The sequence below is a fragment of the Populus euphratica genome, unplaced genomic scaffold (genome assembly GCF_000495115.2).
Source record: "Populus euphratica unplaced genomic scaffold, PopEup_1.0 scaffold1861.1, whole genome shotgun sequence".
Taxonomy (NCBI): Eukaryota; Viridiplantae; Streptophyta; class Magnoliopsida; order Malpighiales; family Salicaceae; genus Populus; species Populus euphratica.
The window spans coordinates 1-23,036 of NW_011501701.1; the positions used below are offsets into that span (position 1 = coordinate 1).

The 23,036-nt window shown below is 30.7% G+C and overlaps 2 protein-coding genes across 2 annotated transcripts; one reads left to right on the forward strand and one right to left on the reverse strand.

Annotated features, from left to right (window-relative positions):
• The first annotated feature begins 2,550 nt into the window (after positions 1-2,550).
• Positions 2,551-4,808, forward strand: LOC105118292 (methyl-CpG-binding domain-containing protein 4-like). Its single transcript, XM_011016205.1, has 2 exons — positions 2,551-2,712; positions 3,535-4,808. The coding sequence occupies exons 1-2, from the start codon at positions 2,665-2,667 to the stop codon at positions 4,033-4,035; spliced, it is 549 nt and encodes a 182-aa protein (XP_011014507.1). The 5' UTR covers positions 2,551-2,664; the 3' UTR covers positions 4,036-4,808.
• A 9,677-nt stretch (positions 4,809-14,485) lies between these two features.
• ABP1 (endoplasmic reticulum auxin binding protein 1) lies at positions 14,486-18,155 on the reverse strand. The gene is made up of 5 exons (XM_011016206.1): positions 17,937-18,155; positions 17,620-17,726; positions 17,177-17,380; positions 15,876-15,943; positions 14,486-14,888 (listed from the first exon to the last, which is right to left on the reverse strand). The coding sequence occupies exons 1-5, from the start codon at positions 18,034-18,036 to the stop codon at positions 14,783-14,785; spliced, it is 585 nt and encodes a 194-aa protein (XP_011014508.1). The 5' UTR covers positions 18,037-18,155; the 3' UTR covers positions 14,486-14,782.
• Positions 18,156-23,036: the final 4,881 nt, after the last annotated feature.

Consider the following 23,036-nt stretch of genomic DNA (forward strand, 5'->3'; position numbering starts at 1 on the left):
AACTTAGATTTAGATCTGCTTTATATAGATGGAAAGTTAAGACATAGGCCTAAAACTTTCATACAGAAGGCAAGACTCAATTATGCTATTTGAAAGTCCAAATTTTAGCAACAACGTAGAAGTCTGAATCTATTATGCAGCCTACTATTCAGTATTTAGCCCATATCTTGAGTTCTAGAAGTCCAAATGACCTTAATTTTTTTTCTTGGAAAGCGGAGACAATTTCCTAGAACTTTCATTATTTAAGTCTATTCAAATTCTGATGCTAGCAATAATGTTTGTTCAAACAAGAAAATAAGGATTGTCACCAAGTCAAGACATGGCCATCCACTCAACAATTAGTCAAAAAATCAAAAGTTTCCAGTTTTGGCCTATAAAAGGAGGTATTTGCTTAGGCATCTTGTTTTTTAGATCAAGATCATGCTCTTACTCTCTCTTTATTATAATGCTTAAGTTTGCTTATATTAATCTCTTGTTTATGCTTCTCATTTCTTTCTTTTTTTATTTAATTAACTTTATCTTTTTTGTGTTCTTATCTTGTTTAGTTATGTTTCTTTTTTTTTTTTTATTATTATCATGTTTGACTAAGTTTATCATGTCATGGTGAAAAGGTTACACTAATGGTGTCAAAATAAGTTTAATATAAACTCAACATAGACTTTGATGTTTGATATTAACATATTTTGTATTTGTTATCTTGTTTACTCTTAATACTTTGCTTGTTAAATGACTAATCTAGATTTATATTGTATAACACTTGGTACAATAAATATTTGGCACTTTCATAGCCCAACCATATGATGTAATTGACACTTGTGTTATAAAAGGAACTTAATTTTTTGTTAACATAAGTTATAATCATGCATACCTAACAACATTTATAAGCATTAGCATTATTCAAATAAGATAACTAATGTAATCATGTTAACAATTTATAATTTGATTAGAACTTTTTTGTGTGTAGTTTACAATTGAATAATAATAGTTTATACTATACTTGTTTGAACTACCATTAGTGGATCCTCTAACCTTAATAATTGTTTTTATCATTATTTACTCCTTATATCAATATCACATTTCAAAGCTCTCATTATTATTATTATTATTATTATTCCTATTACTAGTACTATTAGAACTACTACTATTATTATTACTATTAATATTACTACTACTACTACTACTATTACTACTACTATTACTACTACTACTACTACTACTACTATTACTATTGTTGTTGTTGTTGTTGTTGTTGTTGTCATCATTATTATTTATAATTTATATAATTAACCTTCCTGTGGTTCGACCCCGATCTTGCTGGGTTATTTATTACTTCGATACTCTTACACTTGAGATCTTTTGGTCGTATCAATTATAATATCTTTTTTCTTCTATCAATGAAGTGGATAGGCAACTGATAACTAGAGATGTGATACCATGACAACTCAAAACCAATTTGGAAGCCTCCATCGATTGAAAAAAATAACTGATTAAAAGAGCAGGGATGTCATGTTCGAAATAGGTGAAATGATGTTTCTCAAGTTGCATCCCTATCGATAATAATCAATTTTTTAAATGTGCCCACTAGAAGCTTGCTAGTCACTTTTATAGGTCGTATCCTATAATACAAAAAATTAATTGCTTACAAACATTAATTGCCAATGAGAGCCCGCTTTCATATAGTTGTTCACATTTCCCTTTTAGAGAAATTTATTGGTGAGCATACACTATCCTCTACTAAGTTACTGCCCATAATTGATGAAGAAGCGATCATACTTGCGCCTAAACACATTCTAGATACTCACTGGATCAAAAAAAGGAAAAATGTTTGAAGAACATTTGGTTCAATGGAAACATTTACCAGTTGAAGAGGTCACGTAGGAGACACACCAGTCATTACTTGAGTAATTTCCAGATGTGGACCTTGTAGACAAGTGTCCACTTGGTTGGGAAAGTATTGATAAACCACGATATTTAGATAAATATTTCAAACCAAATCACAATAGTGTGTATAGACTAGGTCTTAATAGTTAACAAAATTGATGCTTGATGTTATCTTTTTGTTGCATTTTATTTCAATAGTGTGTGGAGTCCATTTCTATCATTTCATTTGTTAGGTGTCAATTATTGATAATGGCTTTATGATGTGTCTTTGTGTTTGGCTTACCCATTATTCAGTTTCATGCGTATGGTTTACTATTTAAGCAGAAAATTATTTCAGATTTATGATATATCCTCACCTGCATATGATATTTTTGTGAGTTTTTTATTTATATTTAAACGAAACCTATCACTATATATATATATATATATAACCCTTTGTATAACTTAATTATCTCATCAATTTTATATTATATTTTGAAAATATAAAAAATAAATTATTAATCCTAAAAAAATTGATATATAAAAAATAAATATTTCAAATTTCAAATAATAGTGATCTCTTTCCACTTGTGAAGAGGTCTGAAATTTAACGAATTAAATTCTTAACTCTAGTTAGCGAGGAACGTATACGTGGCAAAAGATAAGACAGGCAGTGACATTGAGAGGGAAGGAAGTTTAAATAAAGCGGTGTTGTGTCCCGAAAAATGGGGTCGTCCGTTGACTGTCAAATACCTAAAATTGGTGAGCTGAAGAGTCGAGAAGAGAAGAGAAGCCGAGAGAGGCATGGCACTGAAAGAGCGTAGTCCTGAAACCCCCAAAACATCCCCCAAGGTACTACTCCGATTCAATCCCCTAAAATAATCTAGGGCTTACGTTTCCGATCCGATCTCTATAGAGCTAAGTAATTTAGCTTCTGAGATTTGTTTATTTATTTTTGAAGAAAAGATAAGGGTAGGGATGTTGCAAGCGAGAGATGATCTTTATATCTGTACATTCAACCCTAACATGAGATTGTCTTTATTTTTCTTCGATTTGCGCCGTAAAGATGTTTAATCTTCGTGAACACAAAAAATAAAATTGTCAAAAGATTTATTATCATATGCGGATTAATTAGTAGTTGTTGCTATCGGGTGGGCATACTAGTTCAAATTGATGATATGGTACTTTATTGGTGGTTCCACGGTAGTCTTGTCGTTTGGTGCCTTAAGTTCCTCGACTTTCAATGTTTGTTTGGTTGTTTTTACTACTCTTGCCGTTGATTTTGTGTCTTTGTATTGGGTGCATCGTGACCTCTGTGTGTCAAGTGGGTACAATAGATTATAAAAAAGATGCAAAAATTTTCTTTGCCATTGTTTTTTCTTGTCGATATTATCAGCACATTGAATTACCCATTTCTTTTCCAAGGCTGATGATTGCCTTTCCTGGTGGCAATCCAAGTTTTTAGGATGCACTATAGAAAGAAAGATATACGTTCTCCATCATGTAGATTCATTATATTCTAATTCCCTTTTTATTCTTGTAATTCAAAATTTCAGAATCTTTTTTTTCTTTAAACTTGAACCTAACCTGCTAAATTAGTTACAAATTTGTTTTGTCATTTGAGGAAAATAAATAGGAAAGAGATGTTAAGTGCTTTTTAAGTTGTGATGACAGAATCCACGAGTTGCCAACCGATCAATTGATACATATGCTGCACAGTGCGACAAATGCTTAAAATGGAGGGTGATTCCGACTGAAGAAGAGTATGAGGAGATAAGAAGTAAAATGGAAGAGAATCCATATGTTTGTGACAGAAAACCTGGCGTATCTTGTGATGATCCTGCTGACATTGAGTACAATGCCACTCGAACCTGGGTCATTGATAGGCCTGGCGTTCCCAAGACTCCAGAAGGTTTTAAAAGGAGCTTGGTGCTGAGACGTGATTTCTCAAAAATGGATGCTTACTATATCACTCCCACAGGAAAGAAGCTGAGAACACGCAATGAGATGGCAGCATTTATAGAAGCAAATCCAAAATACAAAGATGTAAACCTCTCTGCCTTCAATTTTACTTCTCCAAAGGTAATGGAAGACACCGTCCCTGAAGATGCTGTGAGAAAGGTTCCCTCTAGTGCAAATGGCAACAAAAAGAGGGCATTAAAGGATTCAGCTTGAAGTGGAACTTTGTCTGCTGATCTGCAGTAAATTTTGTTGGGGTCTTGTAACTTGTGAGATTGGTCTGGTGAGAATTTCCTGCAGCTTTTTACCTTATGTGATCTTGTTGGTTTCGTCGCTGTCCTCCTCCCATTCCAGTACCCTATTGATTATTGTAAGGCAACTAGAAAGAACTGATGCTTTGAGAAGATGTTAGAACAGTGTTTTTTTAATAGTTAAACTAGTTGCTAGCTTACTGTTTACTTTATTTAATTGCATCAGATATTTCACAACCAGTCGCAATCTTCTTTGGGTGCAAAATCTAGTCCTTCAATGGAAACCCGTAGTCTGTAGGGATCTGTGTTTACTAGGATTGCAGGGGTGAGAGCAGAGGCATTGTTACTGTATTTTTTTTTTCCTTATTCTGGTGATTGCAGCAGAGAATTAGTTTTCCTTCGGCTTAAGTATGGATCGTGGACTGTGGACCATACTACTTGCCAGTTTCTAGGAAGGCAGTGATGCGGTTGGCATCTGCAACTTATTTGGTCTATGAACCAACATAACGAGTTATTGTCGGCTGACACGATAAACTGCGTCAAGCTTCTTGACAATGGATGCCATTGATTTGGGTTGGTATTAGATCCTTTCTCCTCAAGAGAGTGTGGAGTTATTTGTACAAAAAAATAAATAAAAAATAAATAACATTTTAGAGGTGCTGTCATTTTGAAGTGTAACATATTTGCTTATTGTGGAAATTGGTGTATCATAGAGAAATTTCAGTGTTCAAGTTGTAATTATCAGTATATAGGGGAGAGAAATATGCGAGAGGAATTTTTATCATATTTTGGTAGATTGTTTTTTCCTCATGTTTATCTTTCTCATAACGTTGTAAATATTGATAGCATCACATTATTTTTTTTGCATTTATACATTTCTTAGACTTTTTTTTTTAATTTAAAAATTACTACAATGAACAATTTGACTACAAGGTTATAGATTATTTCATAATGAATGAAATATATTATAATCCTTGTTGATATTTTATACTGTAAAGCACAACACAGCCCCACAGCTAAGGAAATAATTCTGGTGTGTCTAGTCATGAATGGTCTGGTTCTGGTTCTGCATGTTTCCAAGCAGTTCATTGCGAATATCTGATATTACGGTTGTTTCTTGCATTACCATTGTTACTGATGTATATCACTGCACATCCTCTTGTGTTAAATTGGGTTTCATCCACCCAAAAACATCATTAATTGTACGCTTGAGAGAAAGTAACCAAGAAAAAATCTAGAAAAAACTCTGGGCGCAAGAAACTGAAGACAATCAAATCGTTTGGCGCTCTTGACATGCGTACAAGTGGGTGCATCATCTAGCAAACGAAGAAATATTCAAATCCCACAGCTGGATGAATGTATTGAAATTTGACTACTCATTTTTCTTTTTAAATTTTGTAAGAATTGTTTCAATACATCAAGAATACAGTTGCACACTTTTAACACCCCCAAAAAGGTTCTGTACAGGAACTTGGGTGGGTGTAAGCCTTATGTACATCACAGGAAAATATGCACTTTGACCCCGTAATTTTCAGTTTTTAGTTGTACTGCGCTGCATTGGCCATGCGGGGAAAAAGTGATAATTATAAAGGTGCTACGGTGAAATTACAGTTTGAGGGCCAATCTCAAATAAGAAATCGAAGCAGCGAATCCTCTGCAGAAATGATATTATGTATTTTGAAAGGAAAAGAGAAATCATAATCCATCTATGCCGTGGTCTCGAGTAACTTGGTGCTGGTCAAACGTCGTGTCAGCATCTTTCCTTGTGACTTGAAAATGCAGGGTGGTTCGTGTCAGTGCTAGTCTGGTTTAGTGTACTCCAGAAGCATGTGTGGCGACCTGTAAATCTTTATTAGTGTCCAGTAAAGAACCTCTTCAACTCCAAGCTCACCCTCTGCTCTCGCAGCATTAATCTCCTCACAGATGGCTATCAACCTACAGCGAATCAGGTAACGCCAAATAATTTTTCTTGTATGAATGCAAATGTTCCATCTGATCAAGCATGTTAACGGAATAAAAAATACGGATCATTTTTTGACGTTACGTTTTCATATAATCGAGCATCCATGTTTCGAAAAGTCAACACATAAGAACAGATGCAGGACGAGGCCACGTAAATTGTTACCTGTCACAGGAAGGTAGATTCACTTATGGTATTCTCATTCTCAAGTCTGAGCATTGAAGTCCAGTAAATCGGCCCACTGCAAGAACAAAAGTTATTTAGAGGCCCCAGATGCTGAACTTAATTGCTGACGGTGTGACCAAGAATACCCTCTGCAGAAGCATTTGAGCATTAGTTTTACGCAGAAAGAAAATGCCACACCATATTGTTAGATACATACATGACATAGAATAAAAGATAACAACAAATGTTTTGAATTGTGTATAGTTTATTCAATTGTCAGAACTGATTTATATACAAAAATAGAGTCACTAAGTATGGAAAGTGTGTAAAGAAGAATAAATACAAAAAATCAACTTTGATTCTAGCTTGCAGTAATTAGCATATTAGCTGTCATGAAATCTTGGATTACAGGAGTTGGCTTGCAATAGTCTTGGCATATCAGCTGTCATGAGTTGAAATCTTTTATTACCATGTGATGATAGTTTATTCTTCCTTGATACACCCCTCACAGGAATTAGACTACCATCGGTGAGACCGATCCTGTTCGTGAGAAAGTTTGTGTGTTGTCTAGAAAGGGGGTTGGTGCATAAATTTACAAGTTGATTGTTTGTATGGATATGTTGAACATTGAGAGCTTTTTTTTTTTTTAAATAGGTCCTGAACAAAGTGCAAGTTAATTTGTATATGCTTTGACATGATTAAAAAATTGATATATTTTCTCAAATGCAAGAGTGTCGAAGTAATAAATAACCTAGTAAGACCGGGATCGAATCACAGGGAGGTTAATTATATAAATTATAAACAACAATTATAAACAATAATAACAACAACAACAACAACAATAATAATAGTACTAATAATAATAATAATAATAGTATTAGTAGTAGTAGTAATAATAATAATAAAAAAAGAAGAAGAAGAAGAAGAAGAAGAAGAAGTTGAAGAGAACTTTGAGATGAAAAATCAATGTAAGGATTATACAATGATAACAACAAATGTCAAGGTTAGAGGATCCACTAATGGTATGTTAAACAAGTATAGTATAAACTCTTATTACTCAATTAGAAACCACACACAAAGAAGGTTCCAATCAGATTATAAATTGTTAACATGATTATATTAGTTATCTTATTCGAATAATGCTAATACTTGTAAATCTCGTCAGCCATTCATGATTATAACTTATGTTAATAACAAATCAAATTCCTTTCATAACTTAGGTGTCAGTTATACCATACAGTATGGGCTATGAAAGTGCCAAGCATTTATTGTACCAAGTATTATACAACATAAATCTAGATTAATTATTTAACAAGCAAAGTATTAAAGAGTGAATAAGATAACAAATACAAAACATGTTAGTATCAAACATTAAAGTTCATATTGAGTTTACATTATATTTATTCTTACAATATTACTATAACATTTTCACCTTGACATAATAAACTTAGCTATACATAATGAAAGAAAAAAAAACAAAATAAGAACATAAATAAGATAAAAGTTAACTAAGTAAAAGAAAGGAAATGAAAAGCATAAACTTAATATTAATGAAAGCAAAACATAAGCAATACAAAGAGAGAAAGCAAGAGCATGATCTTGATCTGGAAACCAAGATACCTAAATTCATGGCAAATGCCTTTTTTTATAGGCCAAAATTAGGAAGTATTAATTTGATGACTAATTGATGAGTGGGTGACCAACTCTTGACTTGGTGACAATCTTTATCTTCTCTTGTCTGCCCAAAACGTCATTGATAACGTCAAAATTAGAACCACTTGAAAATATGAAAGTTGTAGGAAATTGTCTTAGCTTTTAAGGGTATACAATTGAGGTCATTTGAACTTCTAGAACTCCAGATATAGGCCAAGCACTGAACATTGCTTGGGCTGGAGGACAAATTCAGACTTCTTTGTTGTTGTTACAATTTGGACTTGAAAATAACCTTTTTAAATCTTAGGCTCCATATGAAAGTTGTAGGCCTATGTCTTACTTTTCCATCCATATAAAGTAGACCTAAATCCGAGATCTATAGCTCTAGATATGACCCGATTACCGAACAGTGTTCCGGTTTGGACTGCATCGACATCTCTTTTCTAAGTTTGGCCATCTTTATGTCCTTTCAATTTCAATTCTTAAATTCATCAATCAATTCTTTTATTTATGTGATAGGCCTGCATTTAAAATGAATATTTACCACAAATTAAAGGTATCTTATATTATTAGATATGTTATTATAAAACATGCTTTAGTTAAGGAGTTATTGATACTTCAAGTGAAAAATGATGATATAAAACCTTGATAGAGTATTATGATGATAGAGTAAAAAATTATTTTGTTAAAGTGACTCTTGAGACGCATATTAGTAAATATTCTTAACAAGGTCTATCATAATACTTCTTGAAACATTGAGGTTTACAAACTCTCGCATTGTTATCACTTAATTTTGCTCATATACTCATTTAACAAGTATTCCTAAACCTTCATTTGCACACACACACTTTAACATATGATTGTCAATTGCACATTAGATTATTACATTATTTATGTTCTTTTGTTAAAGGTAATAACTAAGGGAAAGGGATAGTATATAATTTATAAAAAAATATAAATATAAATATAAAAAATTAATGATAATAAAAACATAGATAAGTTTGGTTTCGTAGCCTCATAACCTAAGCAATTAAGTCCCAAGAGGTGTTTTAACACCTAATACCCTAAAGTCAACAGACTTGGGAGCTATTGACCCAATATTTGTTACATGGGTTAAGGAGAAAAGCTTAAGAGAATTAAACATTGTACTATCTACGTATCAGTATCTGCAACCTGAGTTATTAAGCTTGAAGGGGTGTCTCAACACCTAATGCCTTAAGAACCCATACTTGCAAACATACAATCTTGGTTGGAGAAATCACCCAAATTTCAGTTGGAAGAGTGATAATAACAATGTACAAACTTCTTAAATACCGTTTCAAACACACCACAACTTCCAAAATTCTCATGGATATACACCTGCTAATGCTCCAACTCCAAGAAGAAATCTTGAGGAAACATTGCATGTATTCATTGAAAAGCAAGAGATAATCAATACTCAACTTACTCAAAACATGACAGATTTTAAAGATACTCTTGCAAAATTGACATCTGCTCTCAGTTTTCAAGAGAAAGGTAAGTTTCCATCTCAACCACAACAAAATCCTAAGGGGTAATATAATGCAAATGCAAGTAGTTCCGGAAGCCAACACATGGATCAAGTCAAATCAGTCACTACTCTTCACAGTGGTAAGGTTATTGAAAAACCCACTCTTGAACCTTATGAGAAAGATGATGAGTTAATCTCTAAGGGTAAGGAAGGGGTTGAATCTGAAAATTGCAAAGAAACGATTGATTCCCCGCCAGCACTTTCATTTCCTCATACCATGACCAAACAAAGAAAAGTCAATCACAACTCTGAAATCTTTGAAACTTTCAAACAGGTAAGAATCAATATACCTTTGCTAGATGCTATTAAATAGATTCCTTCCTATGCTAAATTTTTGAAAGATCTATGCACTATGAAGAGAAAACTGAATGTGAAAAAGAGAGCCTTTTTAGCCGAACAAGTAAGTGTTATTCTTCACAACAATAATGCTTTGAAATATAAAGACCCTGGTTATCCTATAATTTCTTGCTTTATTGGAGAACATAAAATTGAAAGAGCCTTATTTGATCTTGGAGCCAGTGTGAATTTACTTCCATATTCAGTTTTTCAAAGTCTCAATCTAGGTGAGTTAAAACCAACTTCTGTAACTCTTTTACTTGCCGATAGATCTGTAAAAGTGCCTAGAGGAATAATTGAAGATGTGTTAGTAGAAGTTGATAAATTCATTTATCTTGTGGATTTTGTTGTCTTGGACACACAACCTGTTGAAGCATGTAATTCATTTCCTGTTATTTTAGGACGTCCATTTCTTGTAACTTCTAATGCATTGATTAATTATAGGAATGGACTGATAAAGTTCTTGCAACTTCTAATGCATTGATTAATTGTAGGAATGGACTGATGAAGCTATCATTTGGAAACATGACATTGGAGATGAATATTTTCAACATTTGCAAGCAACCCGGAGATGATAATGATTTACAAGAAGTAGATCATATTGATGAATTAGTTTATGATCAACTTGAATCTACTTTAAGTAAAAATGAGTTGGATGAATCTGAAGATTTGCAAATGATTTATTCTGAGGAAGAAATCACGGATGAAAAACACACCAAAAATATTGATGCGGATCTTTTGTCAAAAGTGACAACAAATTCGATATCTAACATCACACCAATCGATGATTATTTTCCTAACGAATCCTTACTTTCTCTTAGTCCAATGCCTTGGTATGATAAAAATATTAATTTTCTTACTTTAGGAGATTTGCCAGCTGATTGGAGTACCCAAGATAAAGAAAAGTTTTTGAACGAAGTGAAGAACTTTTATTGTGATGACCCTAACTTATTCAAATATTGTCCTGATCAAATATTTCAAAGATTCATTCCCGATAATGAGGTATGTAGTGTCATTAAACTTTGTCATTTTGAAGCATGTGGAATTATTTCTTGTCAAAAACGATAGCTACAAAAATCTTTCAAAATGGATTTTATTGGCTCACCATGTTCAAGGACATCCATGCATTCTACAAAACTTGTGAAAATTGTCAAAAAATTGATACTGGTTAAAAAGTTTTGTTTTATAATTCTCAACTCTATGCATTCCCTAGAGAGCTAAGATCAAGATGGAGCAATCCTTATAGGGCCTATGATATTGAGAATTCAATGAATAACAATGTTTTTAAGGAAAATGGACATCGTTTGAAAGCTTACTTTGACAATTTTCCTAGTGAAAATGAATCAACTGGTTTGAATTATCTTGTAGATAAAGGTTGATTATTTTTTTTTTTCTCACATTATTTTTATGTTTCTTTTTGAGTGATTTTTGCTAGTTTCTCTCACCCCGGTCAAATGGCGGACAATGGTACTCCGTGACTTAAGTCGATTCTTTCAGTTTCCCATAATAACTGATATCTGTGTATATATTTGTGCAAGTCTTTGAATCTCTCTTCTAATTCTCACTTGATAATGGACACTAATCTTGAAAAATTGAAAAAGTATTTTCCCGCTCTACCTCAGAATGCAATTACAAAAATTTACCGTGCTAGATATGCAAGATTGAGGTTGTTAATGAATCATGGAATTCGTGAAGATATTCGCTGGTTGATTGAAGCAAAGGTCTGATTATCAGGTGAGTTCTCTAACTCGTTCATTTCACACATGCCTGAAATAGGTAAAAGCACTTTTGCAAAGAAACGTCGTGCAAAACAACTGAAAGTCTTTCATTTCACATATGCCTAGAATAGGTAAAAGCACTTTTACAGTATACTTATTCTTACACCATTAGTGTAACTTTTTCACCTTGACATAGTAAACTTAACTAAACATAATGAATGAAAGAAAAAAAAAGAATATAAATAAGATAAAAGTTAAGTAAGTAAAGGAAAGGAAATGAAAGGTATAAACTTGATATTAATGAAAGCAAAACTTAAGCATTATAAAAATACAAAGAGAGAAAACAAGATCATGATCTTGATCTGGAAACCAAGATGCCTAAATGCATGGCAAATGCCTCCTTTTATAGGCCAAAATTAAAAACTATTGATTTGATGACTAATTGATGAGTAGGTGGCCAACTCGTGACTTGGTGACAATCCTTATCTTCTTTTGTCTGCCCAAAATGTCATTGATAATGTTAGAATTGGAACCACTTGAAAATGAATATTGTAGGAAATTATCTCATCTTTACAAGAAAAAAAAATGGAAATCATTTGAATTTTTAGAACTCTAAATATGGGTCAAGCACTAAACAGTGTTCGAATTGTAAGACAGATTCGGACTTCTTCGTTGTTGTTACAATTTGAACTTGAAAATGACCTTTTTAAATATTAGGCTCCTCTAAAAGTTTCTCACCTTTTCATCCATATAAAGTAACCTAAATCTGAGATCTACAACTCTAGATATAATCCAATTACTGAATAGTGTTCCGGCTTAGACTGCATCAACATCCCTTTTCTATGTTTAGCCATCTCTTTGTCCTTTCATTTATGTGATAGACCTATATTTAAAACAAATATTTACCATAAATTAAAGGTATCTTATATTATTAGATATGTTATTATAAAACATGTTTTAGTTAGGGAGTTATTAATACTTCAAGTGCAAAATAATGATATAAAACCTTGATAAAAATATACTTTCAAGTACTACTCACTAACATGTTTTGTATTTGTTGTCTTGTTCACTAGTTAGTCTAGATTTGTGTTATATAACACTTGGTACTACAAATACTTGACACTTTCATAGCCCAACCATATAATATAACCAACACTTGTGCTATGAAAAAAACTTAATTTATTGTTAACATAAGTTATAATCATGAATATATGACAATATTTATAAGTATTAGCATTATTTCGATATAACTAATGTAATCATATTAACAACTCATAATCTGATTTTAACCTCCTTTGTATGTGGTTTTCAATTGAATAATAAAAAAAATATACTGTAATTATTTGAAATACTATTAGTGGATCCTCTAACCTTGACATTTGTTTTTATCATTGTTTGATCCTCAAATTGATCTTCTATCTCAAATTTATCATCAACTTCTTCTTTTTCTTCGTTTTCTTTTGGTCGTGTTACTGGGTTTGCACCGAGCGTATGGGTTTGGAGGCTAGGAGTGCGGGGTTGCATACCCTACCTCGCGACTCTACAAGCATGTGTATCTGCCCCTAACGCACAAAGCGTGGCAGGCCCCACATCAGGTGTTGGGCCTCAGCTAGTCCTAGCACCAAGTGGCAGTAGCTTAGAGCGCGGGTAGGTGCATGTGGTCTACCCAACTCCCAAGCCTTTTAGCCCAAGTGCTAGGTGTACACAACCCTCTAGGGTGTGCGTTTAGCTAAGAGCTTGTGGCTTACAATAATATTTTTTTAATTTTTTTTACAATAATAATAATAATTTATTATTATTATTATTATTTGTAATTTCCTTCTATTTTTAATTTAGTACAAATAATAATATTTTTTAAACATTCTATTACAATAAATATAATAATATTTAGAATTAATAATAATAATATGAAATTTGTTTGACTAAAGTTGATATAGTAATAATTTTCTTAAAAAAAAATATTAACAATAACAATAATGATAATTGTTATTATATGTTTTTCCAATTTTCTTCTATCCTTAACATCAATACTTCTAATTGCAATAAAGATAATAATATTTAGAATATAAATAATAATATTTATCATATTAATAATAATATCAAACTTGTCTAACCAAAGTGTTACAATAATAATTATTATTACTATTTTTTTTATTTTTCCCCCCTATAGTCCACCAATCTAGCCGCATGGGCCTCTAAACCTAAGGGCGGTTAGAATAGAACTCAACATTCAGGCTTCCCCTAGCGCCCCGAGACGTAGCAAACCTCACGCTAGATGTCTGCATGCTAGGGCCTCGACTAACCCTAGCACTAGGTGGCAGCAACCTACGGCGTAGGCAGGCACACATGACTAGCTTAACAACCAAGCCTAATAGCTCAAGCATCAGGTGTCCACAACCCCATGAGATGTGCGAGAAACGCTTAGGTAATTAGAAAACAAATAATAATATTTATCCCCAGCTACAATTGTTTACTAAAAACACAAGTAAGAAACACCTTCAAGTGGCTATGAAACGCCCCCAAGTGGCTGCAGTGTTATCCACAATTGTTTACTAAAAACACAAGTAAGAAACACCTTTAAGTGGCTATAGTGTTATCCTCAGTTCATTGTATCTTGATCCACATATAATAGAAAATCTCTATATCTCTATGTTATAAGCAAATCTCTATATATGTTATAACATAGCGAGTAACTATATAAATCTACATATAATTATCTCTTAATCCACAATATATATATATAGTAAATCTACAATTTATTCATATATAGTAAAAAACCCAATCGTTTTAGAATTATGTTAATATATCTTTTCACTTCTTACAAATAAAATCAACTTTCCATTTAGTTTTTAATTACCATTCACAACTATTTTTACTATTCATTGTACCAAGTACAAACATCTTTACATTCCTCAAATAACAAATTTTATAATACCAAAATTTTATAATATCAAAAAACACATCCATAATGCCAGCACACGGTATATAGCGGGAACAACAGCTAGTGGTTATTTCAATTTAATTGGACAGCATATTTGCAATTACCCCAAGAAATTACCATTTCTCAATCATATGGAAACAAAAGCCTTTGCTGCATGATAACGTGGAAACCGTATAGCAGAATGAAAAACATCAAAATCCACATTCCAGTCAGGAGTACATTTAAAAGTTCCCAAAATATATACAACTTCTGAAATTCTCAGCTGATGTTGCAAAATAGGTAAATCGCTTTAAAGCTCCTGAATTTCAAGACAACTTCCATATCAATATTTATCAGTCCACGATAAGAAAGTCCATGTGTGTGTTAGCATATATGCGCAAGGAGTGGATATCAAAGTTCATCTTTTGGAGGTTCTAGGAGGCATTGCTCATCCCAGTAATAGGGAAACTTCAACTTTGCTGCAGTATGGGGCATGAACCAGTCCTCATAAATGAACCTGGAAACAAGAAATTGTTGAGCAAGGGAAAAACCAAAACGGGGACAAAAGGACCAGTGTAAAATTTATTTACTTATTTTGGAATACTGCAAATGAGAATTGATTCCAAAGCCAGTCACATTATAAGCTGAAGAAATAACACATACCACCTGATTGGTATCATCGATAGAAGGGGGGGAAAAAAAGGTGGAAAAGAAAATTTTGAGATTCATCTAGATGAAACTTTTAGAGCAAACATATTGTATGTACAATAAGCTTGACAAGATTGAAAACACTGCAGCTTTTTTAGATTTGGATTCTGAGGTGTGTGTGTGTGTGTTTGTATAAAAACAACCAAGGTAAGAAAGTAAACCAGGAACTTAATGCAAAAATAATACAGGACATCTATCTTCCATCTCTATGTTGACATTTATGATACAAATAGCTGCATTAGAACAATGTTTCTTGTCACAGAGACAAGGGGAAGTAAATTGCAATTGCGCTTTATATTATCATGCCCATCTTGGTGTGCTCGGTATATTAAGAAAAGGATGTTTCTTTCAGAATAATAAACCAAAAGAACTGCAACATCAGGCTGTAATGACACCTAACGTGGAAATAACTTTCAAAAGGTGTGACATTTAGGACCAAGGATCAAATATCATAGCCATATGTAGAAGGGAGAGCAGTAATATCATGCATAGTAGGGTGACCAGGTCTTTTTTTCAAATGACAACAATCAGAAGCACTGACAGCAGAAATACATAAGCAACTAGAACTATTCTGGATCATCCAACTCAATAGCGGAGGATGGAGATTCTTGGGCATCATAAAAGTTAAAGGCGTCTATAATGATACTATAATGCAAATGGTTGAACAAACAAATATTTGTGAAGATCACTTAGAAGCTTGTCGCCTGGTAATTGAACAAGCAGTCCGAAAAAAGATATAAATTGCAGCACATTGTTTGTAAACATTTAAGAAAATAGAAGAAAAGCATTTGCATACACTTTAACTGGTGGGCGAGATATTATGACAAGCATTTGCAAATCCTCATGTTCATTGGTATTCCAGACCTGCAGCAAAAAAAGAAAACAATCATGTCACAGATAATTGCAAAACAGCAGAAGATAAAATAATTTCAATATATTGACAACAGACTTAAGGACGAGACCAGATAAGATTCACATTATGTAAGCTAGGACCAAGAGCATTTGACCTATATTGGTGTTTGGAACAGCAGAGACAAATTGCAACCAAATACTTGTGTCAGGGAATTTGCAAACAGTTAAGTGGAGCTGAATTATATTTATTTCCTTTCAGCACCATTCCACTGAATATTATCAAACTATCAAATGTCCTGAGCATAGTGTACTTCACTAGTCTACATGTAGACATGCTATAAAAGAAATAGTCACAATTGAAAAGAGGAAGACATGGAAAACAAAATGACAACTTCCAGAGAAAGCTAATTGCATACAAATATAGAAACGAACAAGTATTGGCCTATAATAATATTACATAGCTTTTATTTGTTACTTTGGTGGCCATTTGATTTCTTTCTAGGATTCAGATATCTGTTTCCAAGTGTCCTGATAATAATTTGCCAGTAAACTCAAAATGCAAGTGATGGCTTCTGCAGAAATATGTTTCTTTAGATGTCAGAACTCAAAAGGAAGCCAAAACAATTCAGCATTTGTATTCTTCTGTTTGATCTGACCAGCATTTTACTTGGTTTTCTTGCATGATTTTACCTCTTCAATCAAAACCAAAATTACTTTTATGGAAATATTACCAATCTCCCTGTTTAACCTTGCCTATGCAATACTTGAGCACTGCATAACACTTGTCAATTGAATTTCATTTAACCATTACAATTTGATATGAAAGGCAGCATTCAATCCCTAGGTTCGCAAGATAGAGTCAGTTATCCGAATATTTAAAGATAATCCTCTAATCAGTCATTTTTTGGTTGCACACACAACCTCAAAAGTTTGAGGTTCTCATTTCCGAACTGGAAGCGGATTAGAATTGGAACCAGTTTCTCATATATTTTTTTTTTTCATATTTCAAAGTGCATCTAGCAGCATTTGCAGGTGAGATTTTGTAATCCATTACAACAATACTTGTAACTAAATCCATTGAACCAATTTCAAAAAAAAAAAAAAAGTAATGGATATTGCTATGTTTCTTTTGTCAGATTAACAAGTTTCTTCCTCCTAATACATCTAAAGTGCAGATTCTTAGAACACCAAATACCCTAAGAAGTTCATATCCTATCAGAAAACAATTTATGTAGAAAGGTTCACCTGGTGAACATCATTGACAGGAATATGAAATGTACTATTGGCAAACACAAAATATTCTTGAGGCTTTCCAGGATACTTCTCGTGTGAACTTGTTGCAAGATAGAGAGTTCCACTTCCCTTAAGGACAACAAATATTTCTTCACAAGAATGCCTGTGGATTGGAGTGCGCGAGCCTGGAGAAAATGTTTGAAGCCATACCTCAACCTACAAAGCCCAGAAAATGTGTTGAATAGGTGTTAAGAACCCAAAATTGTATTCTATAGCTTCTGTACAAGAGACACAAAAATCATTTTCTTTTTTACTAGTTCCCATTTGAAAAGAGGGTATGTTTTTTCTTCTCACACAGATGGCCAACTTCCAATTATCCAACTAGTAACAGTACATAATCAAAACACCAGAAATATTAAAAGTCTACGAAATGCAAGCAGCGCAGCGCAGCATACCTCTTTCAATCCATGCATTGCAGAACCAGCAAGAGTGATATGAGACAAACCTCCCCTTCCATAGTTATCCTGTGGAAGCTCACTGATATTCCTCACAAGTGGCAACCCTGTATTAAAAAAACCACAGCTTCATTCATTAATAATTTATTTTATTTTAAAAACCATTCCAAATTGCTTTTGATTTGATAAAAACAACTCTTTGAAACCCTAATAAGAAGAAAATTAATTAATTATTATAGAAATCTATAAATAATAATAATAATAATATCCGTGAGGTGAAGCAGGGAAACAAAAAAACAAAGGAAGAAAGAAAAGACCTTTGATAGAACAACGGGAAGAAGCTGTAGTGGTTGGGAGAGGAAGAAGCAAACTTAAAATGTAAAAAATGAGCACAAGCACACCGCTCATCCTCCTCATCTTATTCTTCTATTTCTGCTGCTGCTGCTGACAAATACAATTGGCTGGTGGTGGTAGTGGATCTGGAAGTTTCGTTTCTTTTTCTTACGTTGCGGAATGGATTAGAACAGCTTTACGTTGTGTCTGTGGGTGTTTGTAGGATTAATGTATTTGTATTCTAAAAATGTTTTTAAAATAATTTAAATTTATTTTATTTTAAATTAATATTTTTAAATACACCTAGATTACTGTAATAATATTAAAAATAATTTTTAAAAATTAAAAAAATTATTTTAATATATTTTTAAATAAAAATTATTTTAAAAAAATCAATATAATACTTTATTCCTACAAGTTTTGTTGAGTATCGTAGCATTTGAAATGAAGTATTTTTGTTTTAAAATATTTTTATTTAAATATGTGTTAAAATAATTTTTTTATAAATATTTTTAGTCTTAATCCATTAAAATAATTTTAAAAAATAATTTTAAATAAAAAATCAAATTTTAAACTACAATGCCAAACATTACTAGACTTGTTGCACTCTTAATTGCTAATGTTTAATGATAATTTTGTTCTTCACAATCAATGAAGTAAAAAAGAAAAAATAAGATTTATTTAATATTATCAAATTGATCGGGATAAATAAATTTTTTTAATTTTAAATACAATAAAATAATTTAATTTTTACTTGTTGCATTATTAATTGCTAATGTTTAATGATAATTTTGTTCTTCACAATCAATGAAGTAAAAAAGAAAAAATAAGATTTATTTAATATTATCAAATTGATCGGGATAAATAAATTTTTTTAATTTTAAATACAATAAAATAATTTAATTTTTACTTGTTGCATTATTAATTGCTAATGTTTAATGATAATTTTGTTCTTCACAATCAATGAAGTAAAAAAGAAAAAATAAGATTTATTTAATATTATCAAATTGATCGGGATAAATAAATTTTTTTAATTTTAAATACAATAAAATAATTTAATTTTTACTTGTTGCATTATTAATTGCTAATGTTTAATGATAATTTTGTTCTTCACAATCAATGAAGTAAAAAAGAAAAAATAAGATTTATTTAATATTATCAAATTGATCGGGATAAATAAATTTTTTTAATTTTAAATACAATAAAATAATTTAATTTTTACTTGTTGCATTATTAATTGCTAATGTTTAATGATAATTTTGTTCTTCACAATCAATGAATTAAAAAAGAAAAAATAAGATTTATTTGATATTACCAAATTGATCGGGATAAATAGATTTTTTTAATTTTAAATACAATAAAATAATTTAATTTTTCTTAAAAATAAAAAGATTTAAAGTGGCATTCAGAAGCTTTTTAGTCATTTTACTTTTTTCAATACAATACAACAATTAAAGTGTAAAAGTAAAATTTATTAAAGTATCTTTTAGAGATATTTTTGTATTTTTATTATGCTTTTTTTTGTTATAATCAAGAACATCGAGAGGGAATATAATATTTTAAAAAATATAAATATTAATAAAAAAATAAGTTGTTGTTAAATGTATTAGCTTATTACTATGTGAATAGCGCTCACCCACTTTGAACAATGCATGTGGTCAAACAATAGCTTTCAAGACCACGTTGAAATTTCCTTGATGACTCCTACATGCCTAGGTGAGTATGGGAAATGGATCTTTAATTAACCTGATCTTTTTTTTTTCTCTTTTTCTCTTGTCTTTGAAACCCTCCAATTTTTCAAACTAGTTCTTGAATTTGGTTTTCCTTTTAATTTGGTTTATATTATTTTGATTATTATTATTTTATTTGAAATAATTTATAAAATTAGAATTTTTTCTTTCAATTTCATTCTTCTTTAATTTCTCATCTATTATATTTGGTTTTTATTCTTTTTATTACTATTTTTTTTATCATTTTCTTATTTTATTTTATTTTTCAATTTCATCCCTTGTAAATTTTATTTAATTTTTATCAAATTTGATTCTCATTATTTTAATTATTATTTATTATGTTTTTTAGTTTTTGATGATTGGGAATTTTGATTTATGATTTTTACAAGTTTGCACTCTATATATGACTTGGTTTTATGAATTAGGTTTCGAGTTTAAAAAATTAACCCGATTTAACTTTGATTCTTTTAGGTTTTATATTGTTTTTTTTTTAAGTTCTATTTTGTCTTTTGATATTCGATTATTAGGCCTTAAACTTTGTGGTTTTTATCATTTTTTATAGGGTTATCTTAATGTCATATCCTAGGTCATAAGCTAGTTGAGTTAACCCCAATTGACTCGAGTTTTCACAATTGATTTTTATTTTTTAGTTTTCAAGAGACTTAACCTCTATTGTTATTCGTTTTCTTTTCTATTCTACAGGGTGATCTCAACTTCACAAATGACCTACGAGTTTAGCATGTTGACTAGAGTCAAATTTATTATTTTTTTCAAATCATCCTCTTTGATTTACTAGTAATTAAGTTTTGAACTTTTTTTTTCTATTTACAATGTTATTCTCATTCAATTTTTACTTTATTATCAAATAAGATTGTTGGGACCTTTCAATCTCTTTACAATGTTATTCTCATTTAATTTTTACTTTGTTATCAAATAAGATTGTTGGGACCTTTCAAGAATATTTAAAATGATATCTTTTCATAATAATATTGGCAAACATTTATTTATTTTTATTAGTCATTGTCATTTTTTCTTTTTTATTTTTATTAGATTTTTTTATAATTATATTATTAAATCATCTGAGCTTATTAAATCTATTTAAGTTGACACGATCAAAGAGTTCTTCTTTAGAAACACTATTAATATTTAAATATTCTTTTTTTTTACATTAATTTTTTTTATCCGGCCTATAACGTAGTGCAGACTACCAATTTAGTTTGTAATTTTCACTCCCTCCCATTAACCTGATCCTTTTTTTTTAAGTTGTTTTTATTTTTAATATCTATAATTCATAATATTCTTAACATTGTAAGTCAATTATGAAAATTTGGTGAACATTTATTTACATTAAAATTACTACTAAATCAACAACATGTTATTCACGTACATGTATTTTATGATTCTATCAATATAGAAATATTACTAAATCAATTTTTTTTTAAAAATAAAAATATTCAAGCATTGCTAATAAAAAAAAAATAAAAATATTCAAGCATTGCTAATATGTTTTCCAAAAGGAAAAAAATTAACCTTGTAGAGATTAATACCATATGACTCGGACAACTTGACAAATCAAAAAGTAACTTAGATAATCAAATAAAAAAATAGTTTGATTGAAAAACTTTCAAGATAATATTTCAAAAACAAAATATTTAGACGACAACATATTAAATTGACTCGGGTTAATGCAAGTTAACATGTGAAATCCATGACATAAATCATTAAGACTATGATAACTTCATAGAAATCAAATAAAAAAAATTAAAGCTCAATTCCCAAACAGCTCAATATTAAAAAATAAAATTATAAAAATTAATTATAAAAGGACAAAAATACCTGAGTCAATCAATCAAATTATGAGATCCGGATAACATATTAGAAAGTAAATCAATATAAATTATGAAATTTAATTATCAATTAATTCAATTTTGAAGGATGAAATTGAAAAACAAATCAATTAAAAAAGAATAAAAAAAACCTAAGTTAATTTGGTTTAATCCATCAAATCTTTGACCGAAATTATGAGACTGAGATAACCTCATAAAAATCAAACCAAAATGAATTGTAAAGTTTAATTCTTAATCAACTTTAAAAAAAAATTAAAAAGAAAATTCAATTGCAAAAATAGACCTAGAAAAACCCTAGTTAATCAGGTCAATTTACAAAACTCATAACTTGGGTTAGGAGACTGAAATAACCTTAAAGAAAACAAACTGAAAAAAATTATATAACTCAGTCTTCAATAAATCTAATATTAAGAATGAAATTAAAAAAGAAAACAAAGTAATATTCTAATAAATAGTACTTTGTCAAGAAGGGAATAATGATTTCTCTTTCTCGATTAGTTCATATTATTTTTATTATAAAATAAAGGAATAATAAAGATTAACAATAATAACTAACCAATTTAAAGAAATATTTATAACTTGACCTAACAAGAACTTTACCTTAAAGAATCAAAGTTATGTGCATTCATCACCACAAACCTGTGCTTATAATGACACATAAATAAGAAGTATAATCACAACAAAGTAGATCAATTCATTAAAGAGATTGTAAGTGCAATAAAAAAAAATTAATATGAGAATCACTCAACCACACAACAAGAAAAAGGCACATATTATGTGGCAACATGAGATAAAAATTCATCAACTCTATAAAAATCCTTACATAAGAGTGAATGGTGTATCGTTCGTTCAATGTAGTTAAAATGAATAATCAGGCCAACAAGTGGCCTAATTACCTTTATAAAAAATTTAAGTTATTTAAATAATATAGTTACAATTGTTTTTTGGATATTATTCCTATAACGACTTGAAATTCTCATGTAATATCATTATTGATTCTTTGGTTTACCAAATTTACAATAGAGTTTCCCTTATGACTCATACATTTTCTCAATTATTTTCTTATTCTTCTAGGCAACACAATATCAAATGACTCTATTACATACATGTAGTAGCTTTCGGGCATCCACCAACTCAATTGTATCTCTATTTGATTCTTTCGCATCACTTCTCACAATTCATCTTATATTCTTTCCATTTTTCATGTACTTAAAACATACAAGTAATGGATACACACACTCATAACAAAAGGGATACAATAGTACATGATTAGTACTTAAAAGTGTCATTCTTCAGAATAATAATACTTTGAAATATAAAGACCCTTGTTGTCTTGTAATTTCTTTCTTTATTGGAGAACATAAAATTGAAAGAGCCTTACTTGATCTTGGAGCTTGTGTGAATTTGCTTCCATATTAACTTTTTCAAAGTCTCAATCTAGGTGAGTTAAAATCAACTTCTATAATTCTCTTACTTGCTGATAAATATGTAAAAGTGCCTCAAGGAA